The following is a 16,863-nucleotide window of genomic DNA, read 5'->3' on the forward strand; positions in this document are numbered from 1 at the left end:
TGTCTCTAATCATCTCTCTTCCTCCCGTTTTTAATTACTTTATCTCTCTCTCTCTCTCGATATATATATTTTTCTTCATTTTTGTTATACTAAAAGTAAACAAATGACAGTAGTAGATGAAGAAACAGGACCCCTGATTACATCTACACTTTTAAATGGTGCATTTTTAAATTGTTTTTCTCTCATATTTAATATAACTTCTGATGATATAATGATAATAACACAAAGTATTTTATAGCACCATTTCAAAAAGCAGATACAAAAGTACTTCTGAAATCTGAAAACGTTACAAATTACAAGACATGGGATTGACGTAATAGAGAAATGTACATACATTATTATCATCAAATATAGTATTTACAAAAGGCACATAACAAATTAAAAAAATAACAAAAGAAGTAAAATATATGAAAGAACAAAAGAACAATAATGAGCGTGCATTAACAGAATATATATAAATATAAGGTGTTTATGAAAGAGTCTAGTCAATCAGCATCGTTTATGAAATTGGTGAGATTGTTTCAGTGTTCATTGTATTGTTGTATTCTTAACTCTAGGACCAAGACGTAAATAAGTCTTATATAACTGATCTCGCTATCCTCTTATATAATCATGTTTGAATAAATACATTGAAACAAATCTCTTGCTGTCAACGTTCAGTTCAGAGTGTGAATAAAGAGATATTGAATAATTTGAGACATTAACAAAGGTCAGGAAAGATGTTTCAGCATGTTTTTTGTTATGTAAGCAAATATCCTTGAGTATGTTAAATATTTATAGCTTTTATCCATTCCTTCCAGCTTTTCCCTTTTTCTTAAAAAATGTATTTTGCTCCGATCTACTTCCTCCCAAGAGATATGTCTCCCAACCCCCGGCAACGCCTCACCATGACACATAGTTACTAGGGTCCGAATTTTCCTAAGGCGATAATGTGGATCACCTTATCCTTGGATGATTTTAACGTGTCTTGTTTATTACCTTGTATCACATTGTGCTGGTTTGTGATTATCCAAGTGCATCGAAAAACACGATCCATCCTGAACATAGTAACAACATAAAATGGCCTTAATTCAGAAATTGTGAGGGCACTGGTCGTCGTGAGGGAGGGGGGGGGGGGGGGGGGTATGGGTCTTGTTAGTGTTTTGAGCATAGTGAACAATAATACCCCCGCACACACATATTTGACAGCGAGGTGCCCGCATACATTTTATATCTCATATTTCGAAACTACATTATTGTCATGCTCGTTCGCTTCACTCATTAGCAACATTTAGAAACAGGGTTATTCTGGGCAACAAGATGCCCGAGCAGATCTTCATATCAACGTGACGGAACATAATCATGCATAGCATTTATGTATATTCGGTGGCGAGGTGCCTGCATACATTCATTTATATCTTATCTGGTGTTGTTTACAAATATTATATACATCATACATAGATTGTCATTCACTGATTGGTCAAAGCTATATCACATGACAAGGAGCATTTCGATCTATCATTGCTTCAGAGGGTTTGATAGTACTATCAAACCCTGTGATAGTACCCTAACCCCTCCGCGACTTTTGCACACACACACAGCGTACACGATTTCAAATGCGCGCTCAAGCCATGTAATTTACGCTGGCCGCAGTAACTGCATTACCTGACTGCAGTACTATATGCATTTATCAAATACATCGATCTCAAAATTCGGGGGTGATAGAAGGGCCGGTATGAACACCACTTTGGGAGTGATAATTCCCACCATCATCCTCATGAGCAGTCAATGTTTGTATAATATTTTACCATATTAAAAATGTTCCCTTTTTGCTGGCTCGCTTCGCTCGCTCGCAAATTTAGAAAGTAAAGTGCCCATATACGTGTCTATAATGGCACTTGACAAGTGCCAGAGTAATGCAAAATAAATCTTTAGTGTATATTTGGGATTTGTTGGACGCGAAACTTTTTATTTCTTAAAAGGGTGCCATATAAGAGAGGGTAGGAAAACGCTGATCCAAGGGATCTCTCATCTACTGAATTTGCCTTGCAAGGTACTTCCGTCGCTGTCGATCGTTTTGGGCGATTTGATAATTAAGGCTTTGGATGCGGAGCTTCTAGGCTTCCGGTATCACCTTGTTTATTATCACCATCGTCGTGTGATAGTTTTGTTGCCTCCTGTTTCTTGGATCGTAAAGCCTGGCGATGTCGCTGATGATACCTTTTCTTGTAATTGGATAGACGATCCGAGATCCTTCGGGCTCCTCGCTGCTGAGTCTTGGTAGATGTATCAAACATGGTGGACAAAAGACCGATGTAGATGAGCTGGTAGGTAAAATGGATGAACTAAAAAGAGAATGGTATGAAAAAGGGTTTCATGTCAAGGATTTTGGTTAAACGAGACTATCACAACCCAAGCCACAAGGACGGAAGCGCGTTCCTTTCCAGTTTTGCTGAAATTGACATCATTACAATAATATAATCATATTAATATTAATAACAATGATAACAATAATAATAATTATTATAATAATAATAATACAATAATAATAATAAAAAAAGATATTGATAATCATAATGATAATAACAGTATTGACAATAATATTAATAACAGTAGTAATGTTAGTAATAATAATGCATGTAGTAATGATAATAATTTTGTTTACCAAGGGAAGCCCCATGAGCAACATACTGTTTTTCACATGGGCTTGTACAGATTATTATTACCCCCAGCAACCACCAGGTACCCATCTACACCCGGATGAAGAGTTGCAAATGTGGATTAATGTCTTGTCAAAGGACGTTAGCGTCGGACTGTGGTTCGAACTCTAAGCCCTAGGATTGAGAGTCAAGTGAATGAACCTTAACACCATGACATCTCCATGATGACGCCACAACAATGACCAAGTTTATTCCTGTTGTTAGAAGATGAATTAAATCTAGATATTAAAAGGTGAGTGATGTAAAAGTAATTTACTTTCTCTTTTTTAGAGACACAAGTTGGATCTCGGTCATCGCATTAGCATACCTTCGGGCTTTGTACCGTGAAGGAAATATAGAGTATAATATACCTCTCCTTAGTATGTTGAATAAATTAAGTCATCTGATTGGTCGAAATTGGAGTCGTGATTTTAGCCATGTTCGCCTACCGGACAATATTTTTTTTTTTTAAAGATGCCCGTTGCTCCGGGTGATGGACCGCATAAATAAATTTTACTGAGATTCCAATTGGTTTATGTGTACAAATTTTCTTTGTGCGAGCGCGGATACCATACACTGTAATGTATCCGCGCTCGCGAATCGGGAATCGAGAATCGCTCGGGAATCGCAGAAAAAAAGCACTGTTAGTGCTTTTTCTGTGATTCCCGAATGATCGTAACATTCAGGCAAATTTCCACCGAAGATTTACAGGCAGTGTCTCAGATTTTCTGTGATGTTTTAACCATTCTTTACTCAAGAAAAGGATAAGGGAAGATTTCTTTCTAGATTTGTTTGTGAATTCGGTATATAAAAGATATATGGACTGCTTTAATATTCGAATCATAGCTGTTTCTATACTGGCTCTCGGGGACGTTACATCCTGATATGACCCCGAGGCACGCCGGGGTGCCGTTCCCTTGAGCCTACAGAAACAGAGATACCTCTCTTAGCAATCAATATCTTTATTAGACACTTTCCAGTTAGTAATTGTATTTTCTGAAATGATCAGTTATAAAATACGTAATTATCGAGAATATTTCAAAATGAAAATATATCTTTGTAAACTGACCGCCTTCAAATATTCTTTAGAGGCGTTGCCTCTTGAGTTCCCCACTTGTATATCACCAAAACCGATGGTTGTCATCGTCTCCATGGAGAAGTAGTAACTGTCTATGAAGCTCCAGTGTTGGGTAAAAAATTTAAGGAGACTTGGGGGAACCAGAAGGAGACATAATAGAAGAAGGTTGAAGACGAGCACTCCAGCCGTCCGGAATCGTTGCCAGATCACCACACAGACTTTCAGTTTCTTGGTGAACTTGGGTCGTCTCAGAGCCTTGAATATTTTCTTGGTAAACTTGGGTTGTCTCAGAGCCTTGAGTATTTTCCCGAAGGTCAAGATTGTAGTTCCTACGAATGGAATTCCTATGAGAGCATAGAGAACGCAGACGAACTGACCTACAACTGTACGTGGTGCAGTATACCCAAACCCTGCAGAGAAGGACGAGGAAAGCAAAATAATATATCATCGAAGATCTAGAGTTACAACATGCAGTTAACAACTAACTTATTCATACCCCTCATACTTTTGATGTTTGTGTGTATTTCGTTACTAATGAATGAAAGATGGACTGGTCGAATCAAGGCCTTGTTGAATAGTTTTAGATGTTAGTTTTAATATGTCATATTCTCAAGAATCATAACAATTTATTGAGACAAGGCTATTGTTCAGATACTTAAATTTTACACAAAATTGGTAAGGGTATGAATAATTTAGTTGTTTACTATATTCAGCACGATCTGTAGGCCGTTACAATTTATCAATATTTATATTCAATTACACGAATTGATAGTCTAATTCTCAAATGACTGTAAACAACATGAGGTGATGATCTAAATAAGTTCTATAAATCGATAGTAAAGATATAATTGTATCAGTTTAACAACAAAATATTCTGCTTGATATTGTTTTTTTTTTAATCCTTTAAACTTGATAGCAAATGACCCTGCACTTTCCTAATCTTCATTAATGTTAACATCCTGATATTTTGTCAAAATAATTCTGAGGGATAAACGTCAATAGAATATTGAACATGGGATGGATTTCAAGAGAAATAATTTTTTAGAAACATTGGTCGTTAGAAACTAATGACATTGGCCCACCTCTCACTGACACTAATCAGATGTGTGCATTATTGAAATTATAGTCGACCTAACTTACTCTTAACGCATTCTTTTCAGTAACAAAATTCATCCTTATTACCAAAAGCCTACCTCATTACGTCACTGAAATATTTCAGTTATGACAATTCGGAATAAATGATCCATTACTGGAATTACTGAAAAATCGTACACACTCTACTGTACAGGAGCTCACAACAAACATGACCGTAGCTGGAAACAGACATGCAGCCATCTTTTAACTTGCTGTATATATTAGCAGACACCAAATATTCTTATATAAATTAAGCAGATGCATGGTTGTGTCACTTCTGTTTCAATGTATATGTATGTCATTTGTTTGTGCACAAACTGTCATCTTAAAATTCATATTAAAGGTACTATGTCCCATTTGCAGGCCAAAAAAATGAAAAAGTTAAATCCCAACTGCATTTGAAAGATAATACTAATTTAGAACTTCCCTAAAAAGGTGGGGCTTGAAAATGTCTTCAAGTGGGAAAATAACGACTATTAGTTGTCAAATCGACTTTAGGGCTATAGAGCCCAAAAGTAATAGTCTTGATTTTCAGACAATTGTACCGAATGGTCATACGTTTTATGCTGCGCAAAGATTCAATCAGTTTAATCTTGGCCATCACAAGAAGTGGGTTATTGATGTAGACAAATGCTCATGTACCCTTTACAACTCTTTTCATGTATGTTATTACCAAAGAAGAAAAAAAGCTAGTCAGTCACTCAATAGTGTCTGACAGTGAAGTCTAGCAAGTAAACAGGTTTCCTTGCATAATTTGAATATGAGGACACTGCTAACGTTTAAATTTCACAGATAGGACATACATGACATATTCATAATTCCTGCAAAGTTCTGCAGCATTTGAGGTTGGTTGCAAAAGGGACATAGTACCTTTAAAGGGAGTGTAGCTTGGCAAATACTGGTTAAAGCCATTTTCACCTTCTTTTGGACAACTGCATGTAAACGAATGGACTTGATTTACGGTAGTCAGCGACTTAATCTCTAGATGGTCAGCGTTCGCGTAACAGACCGAAGTTCTCCTCACGCTTCGGTTTCGCGTATGTTGCACGCACTCGATTGCTGCGGTCGCGTCGTCCGTGAGCCAGGCCACGGGAAAGACACGTAGTCTCGCCAGGCTACACCCCCTTTAAGCATTCTGTATCACCCATTTCAAAACAGACTTGTCGATAAACCCATGTCAATTCATGAAAACTCTTACCTGAACCTAATCACATGAGACAACGTTGTAATGCAAAGGCATCTTGACTAATCAGTAAAACGAATCAAATATCGTCTTTAATGATATTTCTCTGAAAAAGACGCTCTTCTTCAAAACTAATACCGCTTTACTTGCTCAGTCAAATCTTCTAAGTCTACCGAGAACTATCTATTTTCTTCATCATTCAGTTTCGCCTGTTTTGCTTCCTAAAGTAATTCCCCAATACCTGTGCATCGCACTGACGGAGTATTGCAAAATAATTTGATATTTTCATGGCTAGCCATATTTAGAAGCAGATTGACGTCAATACACGGAACAGATTTCAATACGTCTATCGATGGAGCATTGAACCATGGACCTACTAAGATGCACTTCTTTACACCTTTGTACCACACTTGTGCCCATTCAACCGACAATTACATTCCTATGCCACAGGGATTAGTATCACTCTTCAAAGGAAATACATTAAAAAATGCTTGTTGGTTTGGAATAAATTAATATGCCTACCTACTGTCGTCACCACTGATGTAACAAAGACGAAGTTATATTGAACAGACCACATAGGCACGAAGGCAGTCTCGTTATCTATTTCCAAAGTCATAAGGGAAGCGTAAGGATGACCACTTGCGTAGGCCCCTTCCCCTATGGCCTTGGTCACGATGTACATGAGCTCGGCGACATCCTCCTCGTCAAGGCAATCATTTTCCGACGCGAGTCGTAGGAGTGCTGCATCAAAGTCCTCAGAAGCTTGAACTGCCCCCGGACGCTCGAGCGCGCTAAAAATGAGCGCGCCGGCGAAAAGGTATACTAAGATGACGAGAAGAAGGACAAGAGATGCAATCCATTTCTTCTTTAACGACGACGACGTCGGTTGTGGTTCGTCTTCTCCGATATCTTCAACGCTGATAGAATCTTCGTCATGGGCCATCATCGGCTGCGTTCACTTTGAATGACAACTACTATCTATACAGTGACGATCTATATAACTAATTGCCCAGTCAGGACTCACACCACTACCATAGACATGCACTTCAGCCAAACTAATACAAACGATTATTATGTTAAGCAAGACAGGCTCATTTTATTATGAAACATTATGGTTTATGGATGATGGACCAGTATTCGGCGTCATCATTAATATTGTGATGGCTGCGATAACCTCGATGAAACCAATTAAAATGGAACATTATGTAATCATATCATAAAAAACATGTTTTATATCCCCATTTGATCTTGAAACTACACAAGGATAGCCATGCCTATTTGCAAGATTATTTACCAAATTGATCAGAATTTAGGTCATATAATTAGGTGCGGGTAGCCGTAATTCTTAATTGAACTTTTTGGTTCGCTTGAGATCACTATACTCCAAGAGGTGTCACCAGACCACGTTGAATGGGGGGGGGGGGGGGGGGGAAGCCAACAAGTTCGCTGTATATAAGATTAAGCCCACACAAATGTTAATCCTGTACAATCCCGATGTCAGTGATCTAATGTTTTCGTAATTGGTAATTCACTCTATCCACCAACGACTAAAATTATTCCTGGAAAACCGTGTTAGGACACTATCATCAAAGAATCTAAACTGTGCTGTCGTGTATTTTGCCCAGTGACTGCCCTCAATTGGTATATGAAATGATTGTCAGTAAATCGTCACATGACACACTCGCTGTGGATTTGGGGTCTTTTTGTACAAGTGTTATCTTTGAAGTGGCTTATTATTAGTGCATGCGCCATAAATTCCAATCAATGGTTGCACTGCTTAATCTACATTCACTCTATATGCGACTTAACTCTCGCATTGCGTGTCAAAGACTGCGTCAGCCGCTGACACAGTCCTACGTCATCAGTATGACGTTTCATGTGCTAGGGGGTTAAGTCCGCCGAAGTCACATTGACGCATAGGTCTGGATGATCTTGCGTCACTTTGAGGTGTTGCAAATCGTAGTATTTCACACCGTGGTGCGTGAAAAGTGAGTGGATATCACATGGTTTCGACACGATCTTCTTGAGGGATACGCTGAATCGTGGCTCATCGCTGAGTTGTACCCCTGCTTTCTTGAAACATATTCCAACAAACAGGTCCTCCAGACGGACAAGCCTTGTTGATCGAGCCTCGTGGTAAGCCATCCTAGCCGCTAGTGACGTAATCACGTAGGCTGATCCACCCAAGTAAGGTGGGTAGGTGGATCCAGGGTATTCTCTCTCAGGAACGAACCTGGAAAACATTTCGACAAGAACAGAAAAATTGAATCCTTGTGAGTGTTCATATATTTATATATCTCTGAGATGGCTGTGTTTCTTGCATAATAAAGTTAATTATTATAGCAAGATATTTGCTTGGGCTTAGTTTTAATGTAACTTATAAGAGGATATGCTAACTTAGCCTCCATACAATTATGATTCCCAGCGTCTGTTTAGTATATGCTGTTAGCAAATTCTTACCATTTGTGAAGTGGTGATCGTATGGGTTTCACATCAACCCACTTTCTCCCGAAGGCGCGTGGTTTTTCCCAGTTTTTCAATCCAGCTAGATGTTCTGCAAGCTTTGGAAGATTAACGTACACATCTGAGTCAGTTTTCATGAAGTACTTGAACGAACTGCCACACTGAGTCGATGCCCACTGCAGCCCCATTAACGTCTTGGTGGTCAGATTCTTGTAAGTATCTTTGAAGGCACCCTGGACGATATCATCGTAGTCTTCGGCTTCGTGTTCGATCAGGGATTGTGTGGTCTCACCATTTTCCGTTATCATACCAAGCAGATGCACGACACGCACTTGGCCCGAGTTCACTTCCGGTACATCTGCCCAGGTTTGGCGTATTTCCTCGCGAACTGTGACATCCTTCACGTGTGACGTGACCATGATCACGAGGAGACGACGTGCCAAGGTCAGGGCAGTGGACGAAGGTCGGCAGAACTTCTCAGGTGATATCGGAATTTCTATGGGGTCTCCATTTTTGTTTCGTCCTTGGGAGTTAGGGTTAAATTTAATTTCCTTTGCAATTTTCTCTTTTAGTTCGTTTATCTTTCTCATCTGTTCTTTAGTCCTTGCGGGTTTCATAAGACTACTTTCAATTATTTCGTTTATGTGTTTATGCTTAATGGAAGGTCGCATAGGGGTGCCACTTACATTCTTGATATCGATTTTGAAAATGGGACCTAGATCCGTCACATCTCTTTTATCGATAAACATATATCGAGATTTTTCAATTTGTTTCGACTTATTCGATGACGATGACGAAAATGACGTAGAAGAAAACGACGACTTTTTAAAGTATCGTGAAATGTAGAGGACCTGCGTCAAACCGATGAAGAGAACATTGATGATTATACCAATAATCAGTAAGTACTTCGAGCTGCACCTCACTGCCACCATCGTTCTGAAGCAAACGAACAAGAAACAGGAGAAGAAGAATAATGATGATAATATTATTACTACTCCTACTACTTCTTCTACTACTACTACTACTACTACTACTACTACTAGTGATGATAATAATAATGTTTCATTTCTGCAGCACATTTATTTATTTATTTGTTGTAAGTCCATTTATTTATTCTATTTTCTTATATTATTCCACTATGTAAAAATGATTTATATCCGTGTTTCCACATGAATATTTCATTGTACATTTGCTACTATGTTTTATCTATCTGTGTATAAGATTTTCTATTGTATATTGTTCATGTGCTTTATGTAATGCCAACAACTGAATTTCCAAATGGACCAATAAAATTAATCTGAATCTGAATCTGAATCTGAATAAACATATAATATGAAGAAAAATACGACACAAAATCGATTATCAGCCAGGAATCTCTTTTTATCAAAATATTTGCAGTCAATTAATCATCAAAGTAAATGCCACAATATAGCTTGAAGATCCGTCATCATAAAGAAATATTAAGTAATTATTTATAACCTGTAAATGCGTGATTTGACTGCTTATATAATTTAGGTTTTTGGTAAATCGAATCTCAAAACACAAACATGGACCAAAAGTTCTGTATGGAAAAGGTTGCTTCAAAATGTTGGACATAATATTTTGGTGTTGCATACAGATTACAAGCGGATTGCAGACAATCCTTATGAAATAATCGCATGAAATAGAACATGATATATTCACATTTAAATCAGATTGGGTTGTGCTTTTCAATTTAAGTTTAACTGAGTTTGCAAAATGCAGGAAGTCCTTGGACTCTCGGCATGAAAGGTCTACGATTTTTTGTTGTGTTACTCCTATCCTCTACCCAGCAACCCACCTACTCCATTATTGATAATAATGGATTTTATGGCGAAACAACAACTTTACAACTTCTCTTTTCTCTCTTATTTTTTTACCAACAATTTTTTTCTCCATTTATTCTATAGGCCTGTACTGTATCGTATAAAAGATCAGCTCATGTTCAAATGAATAAAGACACTTTAATTTCAAGCATATTGCTCCGATTGTCTCATTTTCGCTCGCGTGAACATTACCAGCACAAACCACTGACCTCTACCTCCTGAACGGATCATCGCCCATTCCCATTCACTATACGTTACGTACTAAAAGGCTGTATTGTCTGACCGTTCATGAATATTCATGTTTTTGCTAAACTCGGCAAAATGTTTGCTTTTACTAAATGGAAAAATTACGATGGGGGGTTGGATGAAATGGACATAATGAAATAGGCAGAAGTGATGCTCGACCTATAATCTTCAAATCGCTTGGTAAACTGAGTCCAAAGTTAGACTTGTTTCACATGTGTATTATAGGCAATGACGAGCTTGCAACCTATTTTGAAAAATTACGGTGGGTGAACTTTCAAAAGTCAATGAGACATGAGGGCTCAAATGAAAGAGCTAGTGATAACGTACGTCGGGGTGGATGTGCTTTTTGTTTAAACAAAAAATGAATTTTTAACGATTTAAAAAAAAAACGTCCATAGGCTAACATGTTAGGCTGCTGACTCTGATCATGCTCTGACGATAGGGGGCGTTGTGAAATGAGACTAAACGGAGCCATATTATGTTGAAGGCATGGCAAGAATTAGATAAATGCAGACACTTTGGAGAAAATAAGAATAATCCGATTATATTTAGCAACAAGTGTATTTGTCTCAGCAATAAAACATTTTTTGATGTCGAACTATTTCAGAAAGGTATACTTCAAGCATCAGATATAATTGTCAGAGGTCATTTAAAACCGATCTTACATTTTTTAAATTTGGGTTTTGAAACTAAAAGCTTGCTTAGAATTCAAAAGATCTTTTCAGCAATTAGAAACGATTGGATACAAAGTGATTTTATGGAAGTGGACACTGAAAATTTTGAAATAGAATTGATGATATTTGGACGTTTACAGAAACTATGTGATATAAAATCCAGGCGGTTATATGATTACTTCATTGAAGACCTTCAAAAAGAGTATACATTACATGTTACAGATGGCAACTGTCAATTTGATCTTGGAATGACGGAGTTGAAAGAAACATTCACAAGGATGAAATGTGCAATGCTTTGTAATAAACATAGAGAGTTTCAATACAAACAATTACAAGGGGCTGTATATACGAAAAGAGAGCTCTTTAAATTTGGTTTTGAGTCAGACCATTTTTGTTCCTTTGGTAGACTAGAAGTAGAGACATACCAACATTTATTTTTAGATTGTCTTAAAGTTAAAAGATTATGGCAGGAGGTAATTCAAAAGTTACATTTAATCGAAATTGACATTGATGATTGGAAACCCATTTTTATGGGAATATCCGGCAATACTGCGAGAATATTTGTAATAAATTGTATCATATTTTTAGTAAAGTATATCATTTTTATTTCTAGAAAAGAAGGAACTTTGCCATCTGTACAGAAAACAGTACATATGCTTAAAAATTACAGAGACGAGGAATACAAAATAGCCTTCAAAAAGGGGAAATTGGGGATGCACTTACAGAAATGGGAACAAATCGATGCATTTTTACTTTAATGGATGTGGGTATTATTATTATTAGTAGTATTATTAATTCTCTCTCGTGTACAGGTGGACAAACCGGAACAGGTTGCATGCAGTGTGTGTGTCGGCGTGAAGGGGGTATGATGAGATGGGTGGGCTAGGGGGGGGGGGGGTTAAGAGTTTGTGTGGTGTGAGTTGAGGGAACAGGTTGCATGCAGTGTGTGTTTGTGTTTGTATGTGTGTTTATGTGTGTGAAAGGTAGTGTGGGTGGGCTAGAGGGGAGGGGGGGGGAGTGTGAGAGTGTTGTGATAGGATGGTAATATGTAATTTTAAACCTTCCTCTACTGTTATTTTGATTATTCACTGTTACATGCAAGACTTTTTTTTCCCTTTTTTTTTTCTCTATGTTCATTGATTGATGTAACTTATGAAATGTCTTGTATCAAAGATCTTGTTTTATATTGCTTATCTTGATAATTTCTTGTTATGTGAATTTCTTGTTATGTGAAATTGTGAGGAAGGAAATAAAATATCATTTAAAAAAAAAAAAAAATATTATGTATGCGATTTTAATGACTAGTAGTATGACGGTATAAAGATTAGACGGAGATTGTTTTTTTTTTAAAGAGGGGGGGGGGGGGGTTACTCTAATTGAGAATACGAACAACTGTCGACGAAATGTCATTTGAGCTAATTATGGTGCTGATACGAATCATTCATTTTGATTTCCGTAGTTTTAAGACCATAGCTACCATTATTAATCATGTCGTCTTATACTTTATGCATTGATTTTTATAGAATTTTTGAGTGATTTCTAGTTTTCCACTTGAGCCACTCATCGTCTAATGAGAGAGGAGTATCTTGTAATATTACACTAATTCAGGTGTACATAATGGCCCGAATTCACAAAGGAGGTTTGTCGACAAACCTTGGTTTTTGTACGTCATATGACGCGTTTTACGCGTTTTTTTTTACAAACCTGGTTTGTAAAGAACAAAAATAGGTTTGGCGAAACAAAAGGAGGTTTGAGCTCAAACCTTGGTCTGAGCTCAAACCTTGCTTTGTGAATTCGGGCCAAAAAGGCGTGTGTGTTTTACTAATATGGCTAGGAACAAGATGTATAGACTGTCGTCCAACATCTGATACCATTGTTCTTATGATAACTCACCCACACACACACACTCACACACCCAACCACGCATCACATCCACCGCTGTTGTATTGGGCATGGTTGCTTCTCCAAATTTCCCTGAACTTCTAACTATACGTGGCTTGAGTGTCATTTGTTGGGCAGATGTTACTGGGTAAATCGAAGTTGGGCAAATTTTGTTCGATAATTGGGTTATTTTCTCCCAACCGTTTACTATATGAAGTTACCCAGTGAAAGGTAAAAAATAGGTTGGGTAATATCATTGGGCAAATTAGAGTTGGGCCATTTTTGTCCAACATTTGGGTTATTTTTCTCCCAACCATTTACTACATGTATTTACCCAATTAAATGTTCAAAATAAATTGGGCTGATGTAACTGGGCAAATGTAAGTCGGGCAACATTATTATCCAACAATAGGGTTATGTTCTTTAATTAGAATTGTCGTGGTCGAGTGGATATGTCACAGGACTATGGATTACGAGGTCCGCCGTTCGAGTCTCGCCGCGACACTAATCTCCTTTTGCATATAATATTTTATCCAACTTATTTGCCCAACTTGTGTGTAACTTATGCTATACATTATGGTGAGAATTGGGTTAATTTCTCATTTGGTAAATTTTTGTTGGTTAAAAGTTGGGTATTTTCTTTTCTTCCAACACTGGGTAAATCATGCAAAATCTTTAATTTACCCAACAGTTGGTTGGACACATAATCGCCCTTCTGTTGTGTAAAAATTGGGCAATTTTTTGCCTCATATTTGTTTGAGTGTAGGAAGTGTCTAAATTAAAGCGCAAATGAAATTCGATAGATGTTTCGTATGCGTTTTACGATTTTGTTTTTATTATTTTAATTTTCGTGGTTACCATTATCTGTTTACCATTATCCATCTTCCCCTCTTTAGAATAGTTGACATCACAATATTAAAAAAAAATTAAAACGCCAAAAAATTTCTCGTTATGTTTTACATTAATATATATTTATACACCCCTCTCAATACAACTAAAATTGGGAGGGGGATTTCCCCGTTATTCACTTTGAGAACTACCAACATGCCCGTTGTTACTTGTCCTTTAACTAAAATGTACCATCCTTCACCTATAAACCACTGATGTATTCTCTGACAATGGGAGGGGTATCCTTTAAAGCATGTCCTACTTTTCATATGCTCCAACCGCTGTGCAGTAATTCATATCACCGCACAAACGTAATAAAGCATTATTTTTCGGTAATTTACTAGATTGGCATCCCTTGGACGGAAAATTAAGGCGGACATGAGCGCCAACAGATGTCCCCGTCATCATTTTGTAGAAACTGTGCCATTTTAAACGATAACTGGAACGTGAGAATTCCCTTTCCCCTCATCTCTCTTTAAAGTTGTAATGTTAATTGACTGCTACCTAACCAAGGATGAAGCAAACATGGCATTTTACTGGATATTGAAGGGATAACAAACAACAAAATTGTCAAAATGACCAACAATGATATCATTAATATGATGGTATTTTTTTAATAGACATTCGTTTTTTTTCAATTATATATATCAAGATTTGTTTCACGATTTAATCATAATTTCATTATTATCGGTATTTTCATTATGATTGTCGACTTCATTATTTGTTTTATTTTATGACTAATCAACTAACGATAATGATGTTGATGATAATAATGATATTCATATCCAATACTTGCTATAAATCTACTCTTTTAGATGGGATTCCAGCATTTTATAATGTTTGAGGTTCACAATGTACATCTCCTCTTGATACTTGATATTTCGAATAACGCAAAACGGAGATGAACGGACATTAAAACAAGGACCCTTATTTTTGTAATCAATATTGTAACTATTGTTATTGTTGATAGCGTTGTTGTATCCATGATTGGTAGAAATGCTGCACTAAGAGTTCGTTAGGTTTCTATATCACCAAAAGGAGGGGGTTTTAATGGAATTTGATCTGAAAAAAATCAACACTAACTTGAACCTCGAAGAGATTACATAGATGGGATTGGGGATAGTGATGATGTTAGGCTATACATAAAATGCTGTAAATAAATGTGAATTCGAAAAGACATACCAAAACAATACAACGGTATGTACAGTTATGTTCTTCAACAGAAAGCTTAGAAATAAATAGGTTGCGTTATGTATCATTGAATGTTGAATTGTACATCTGATTTCTTGTCAAAATTACTGTTCTGTTGGAAATGAAAAATAAAACTGAAACTGAAAAGTCTGAACAGACATACACATCCTTATATTCAAATTCAAATTCAAATTGTATTGATTTCAATCCAAACAAATGGGATCTTTATAAGCATTGGAATATTATATACCAGATTGATGGGGGGGGGGGGGGGGTGTTGGAGTGGATGGGCTGTAGCCCCGATTTAATCTATCAATCTAGGGGCAACCGCTTAGTCATATTCAGGAAGATGACAACTGATATTCAGACAGCGAGACAGTTTGTTTGTATACTTGAAATAATATTTCCTTTTTTGATGACAATCGCTCACAAGATCGCTTCGATCGCTCACAAGATAAATTTAGAAACAGGAAAATTGATACTCGATCTAGAAACGTCAACGTTATCAACTACGCATTTCACTGAATGATAAATTACCTATATTAATGTTGTATATCCCTGTACAAAATAATATGTAAGATTTATATTCTCCTATTACCCGACATTACTAAATTGTCAGTCTGCTATGCGTTCGGGAGGAAATATTTGAAAACTAGACCTATACCGTAGCAACAATCAGAGCTTTTCTATAAGAATATGATAGGATTATAATGTAGCAGAATGAAAATGAGCGTGCTCTTACCTTGAAATACTTTTTGGTCGTTAAAAGTAAAAACAAACATAATCATTCAAAATGATAGAGATAACGGTCCAAGACACAAATAATCAAGATTCCATGACATATTCCAAGTCCGCAGGAAAAGAGAACACAGCCGGAAAAGAGTTTTGTATTACGTCTATGGTTCAATCCACTTCTTTTCATTTGTTTTGAAAGATGTGCTTCCTAAGGTGTATTTTGCAAGGTTATGAAGAAAGGTGTGCTCCAGGTACTTTTAATGTTACTCGACGATATCCTGAATAGGGGGACGATTCTGTCATACCGAGCACGCGCAGATAGCCGTCCAATCAGATTGCGCGAACGTAAAAACGTGCCGAGAAATCGCAAGATAACAAGATGAAATGTAGGCTAGGCTTGAAGGGTCGAGGGGTTGATAAAAAGAGGAAAGGGTTCACGGAGGGGGGAGGGGGGGGGGGGGTTCTTTAGCTGCACTCTTGCACTACTTCATGAAAAAAGAGGAAAGAAATAAAGGTGCGTTGGTTCAGGCGTGAGATCAATGTTTTCGCCTTTAGTATATTTCCTGTCATCGAGACCTGTCTACATTAAATTATTATTTCAATATGGTTGTGTTATGTGCCTGAATGAGCGCATAAATCTTCCTCTTTTATTTTTAGCCATTAAAGCAATTCTACATAGTCTGTGCATAGTGCCTGATCAAACAGAGTGAAATTGAACTAATCGTGGAAACAATTGGAATAAAGTGTGTCCATGCATGTATGCCAAAGTACATCCAACTGTAAGAACACGGAATCTGACGATTTTCTTTAAAGAATGATTTGCATAAAAATTCTGTCTCATTGACTGAGCCTGTTTGTCACAGTAAGA

The 16,863-nt window shown here is 37.1% G+C and overlaps 2 protein-coding genes across 2 annotated transcripts; both read right to left on the bottom strand.

Annotated features, from left to right (window-relative positions):
* Positions 1 to 159: 159 nt before the first annotated feature.
* On the bottom strand, positions 160 to 7,140 carry LOC105436402 (potassium channel subfamily K member 16-like). The gene is made up of 3 exons (XM_011679175.2): positions 6,596 to 7,140; positions 3,748 to 4,166; positions 160 to 2,324 (listed from the first exon to the last, which is right to left on the bottom strand). The coding sequence occupies exons 1-3, from the start codon at positions 7,017 to 7,019 to the stop codon at positions 2,073 to 2,075; spliced, it is 1,095 nt and encodes a 364-aa protein (XP_011677477.1). The 5' UTR covers positions 7,020 to 7,140; the 3' UTR covers positions 160 to 2,072.
* Positions 7,141 to 7,144: 4 nt separating this feature from the next.
* Positions 7,145 to 16,131, bottom strand: LOC584256 (UDP-GalNAc:beta-1,3-N-acetylgalactosaminyltransferase 1). The gene is made up of 3 exons (XM_011679174.2): positions 16,003 to 16,131; positions 8,534 to 9,472; positions 7,145 to 8,306 (listed from the first exon to the last, which is right to left on the bottom strand). Exons 2-3 carry the CDS (start codon positions 9,466 to 9,468, stop codon positions 7,955 to 7,957), a joined length of 1,287 nt encoding a protein of 428 aa, XP_011677476.2. The 5' UTR covers positions 9,469 to 9,472; positions 16,003 to 16,131; the 3' UTR covers positions 7,145 to 7,954.
* Between the last annotated feature and the right edge of the window lie 732 nt (positions 16,132 to 16,863).

Source organism: Strongylocentrotus purpuratus, unplaced genomic scaffold (assembly GCF_000002235.5).
Source record: "Strongylocentrotus purpuratus isolate Spur 01 unplaced genomic scaffold, Spur_5.0 spur5_scaffold_6, whole genome shotgun sequence".
NCBI lineage: Eukaryota > Metazoa > Echinodermata > Echinoidea > Camarodonta > Strongylocentrotidae > Strongylocentrotus > Strongylocentrotus purpuratus.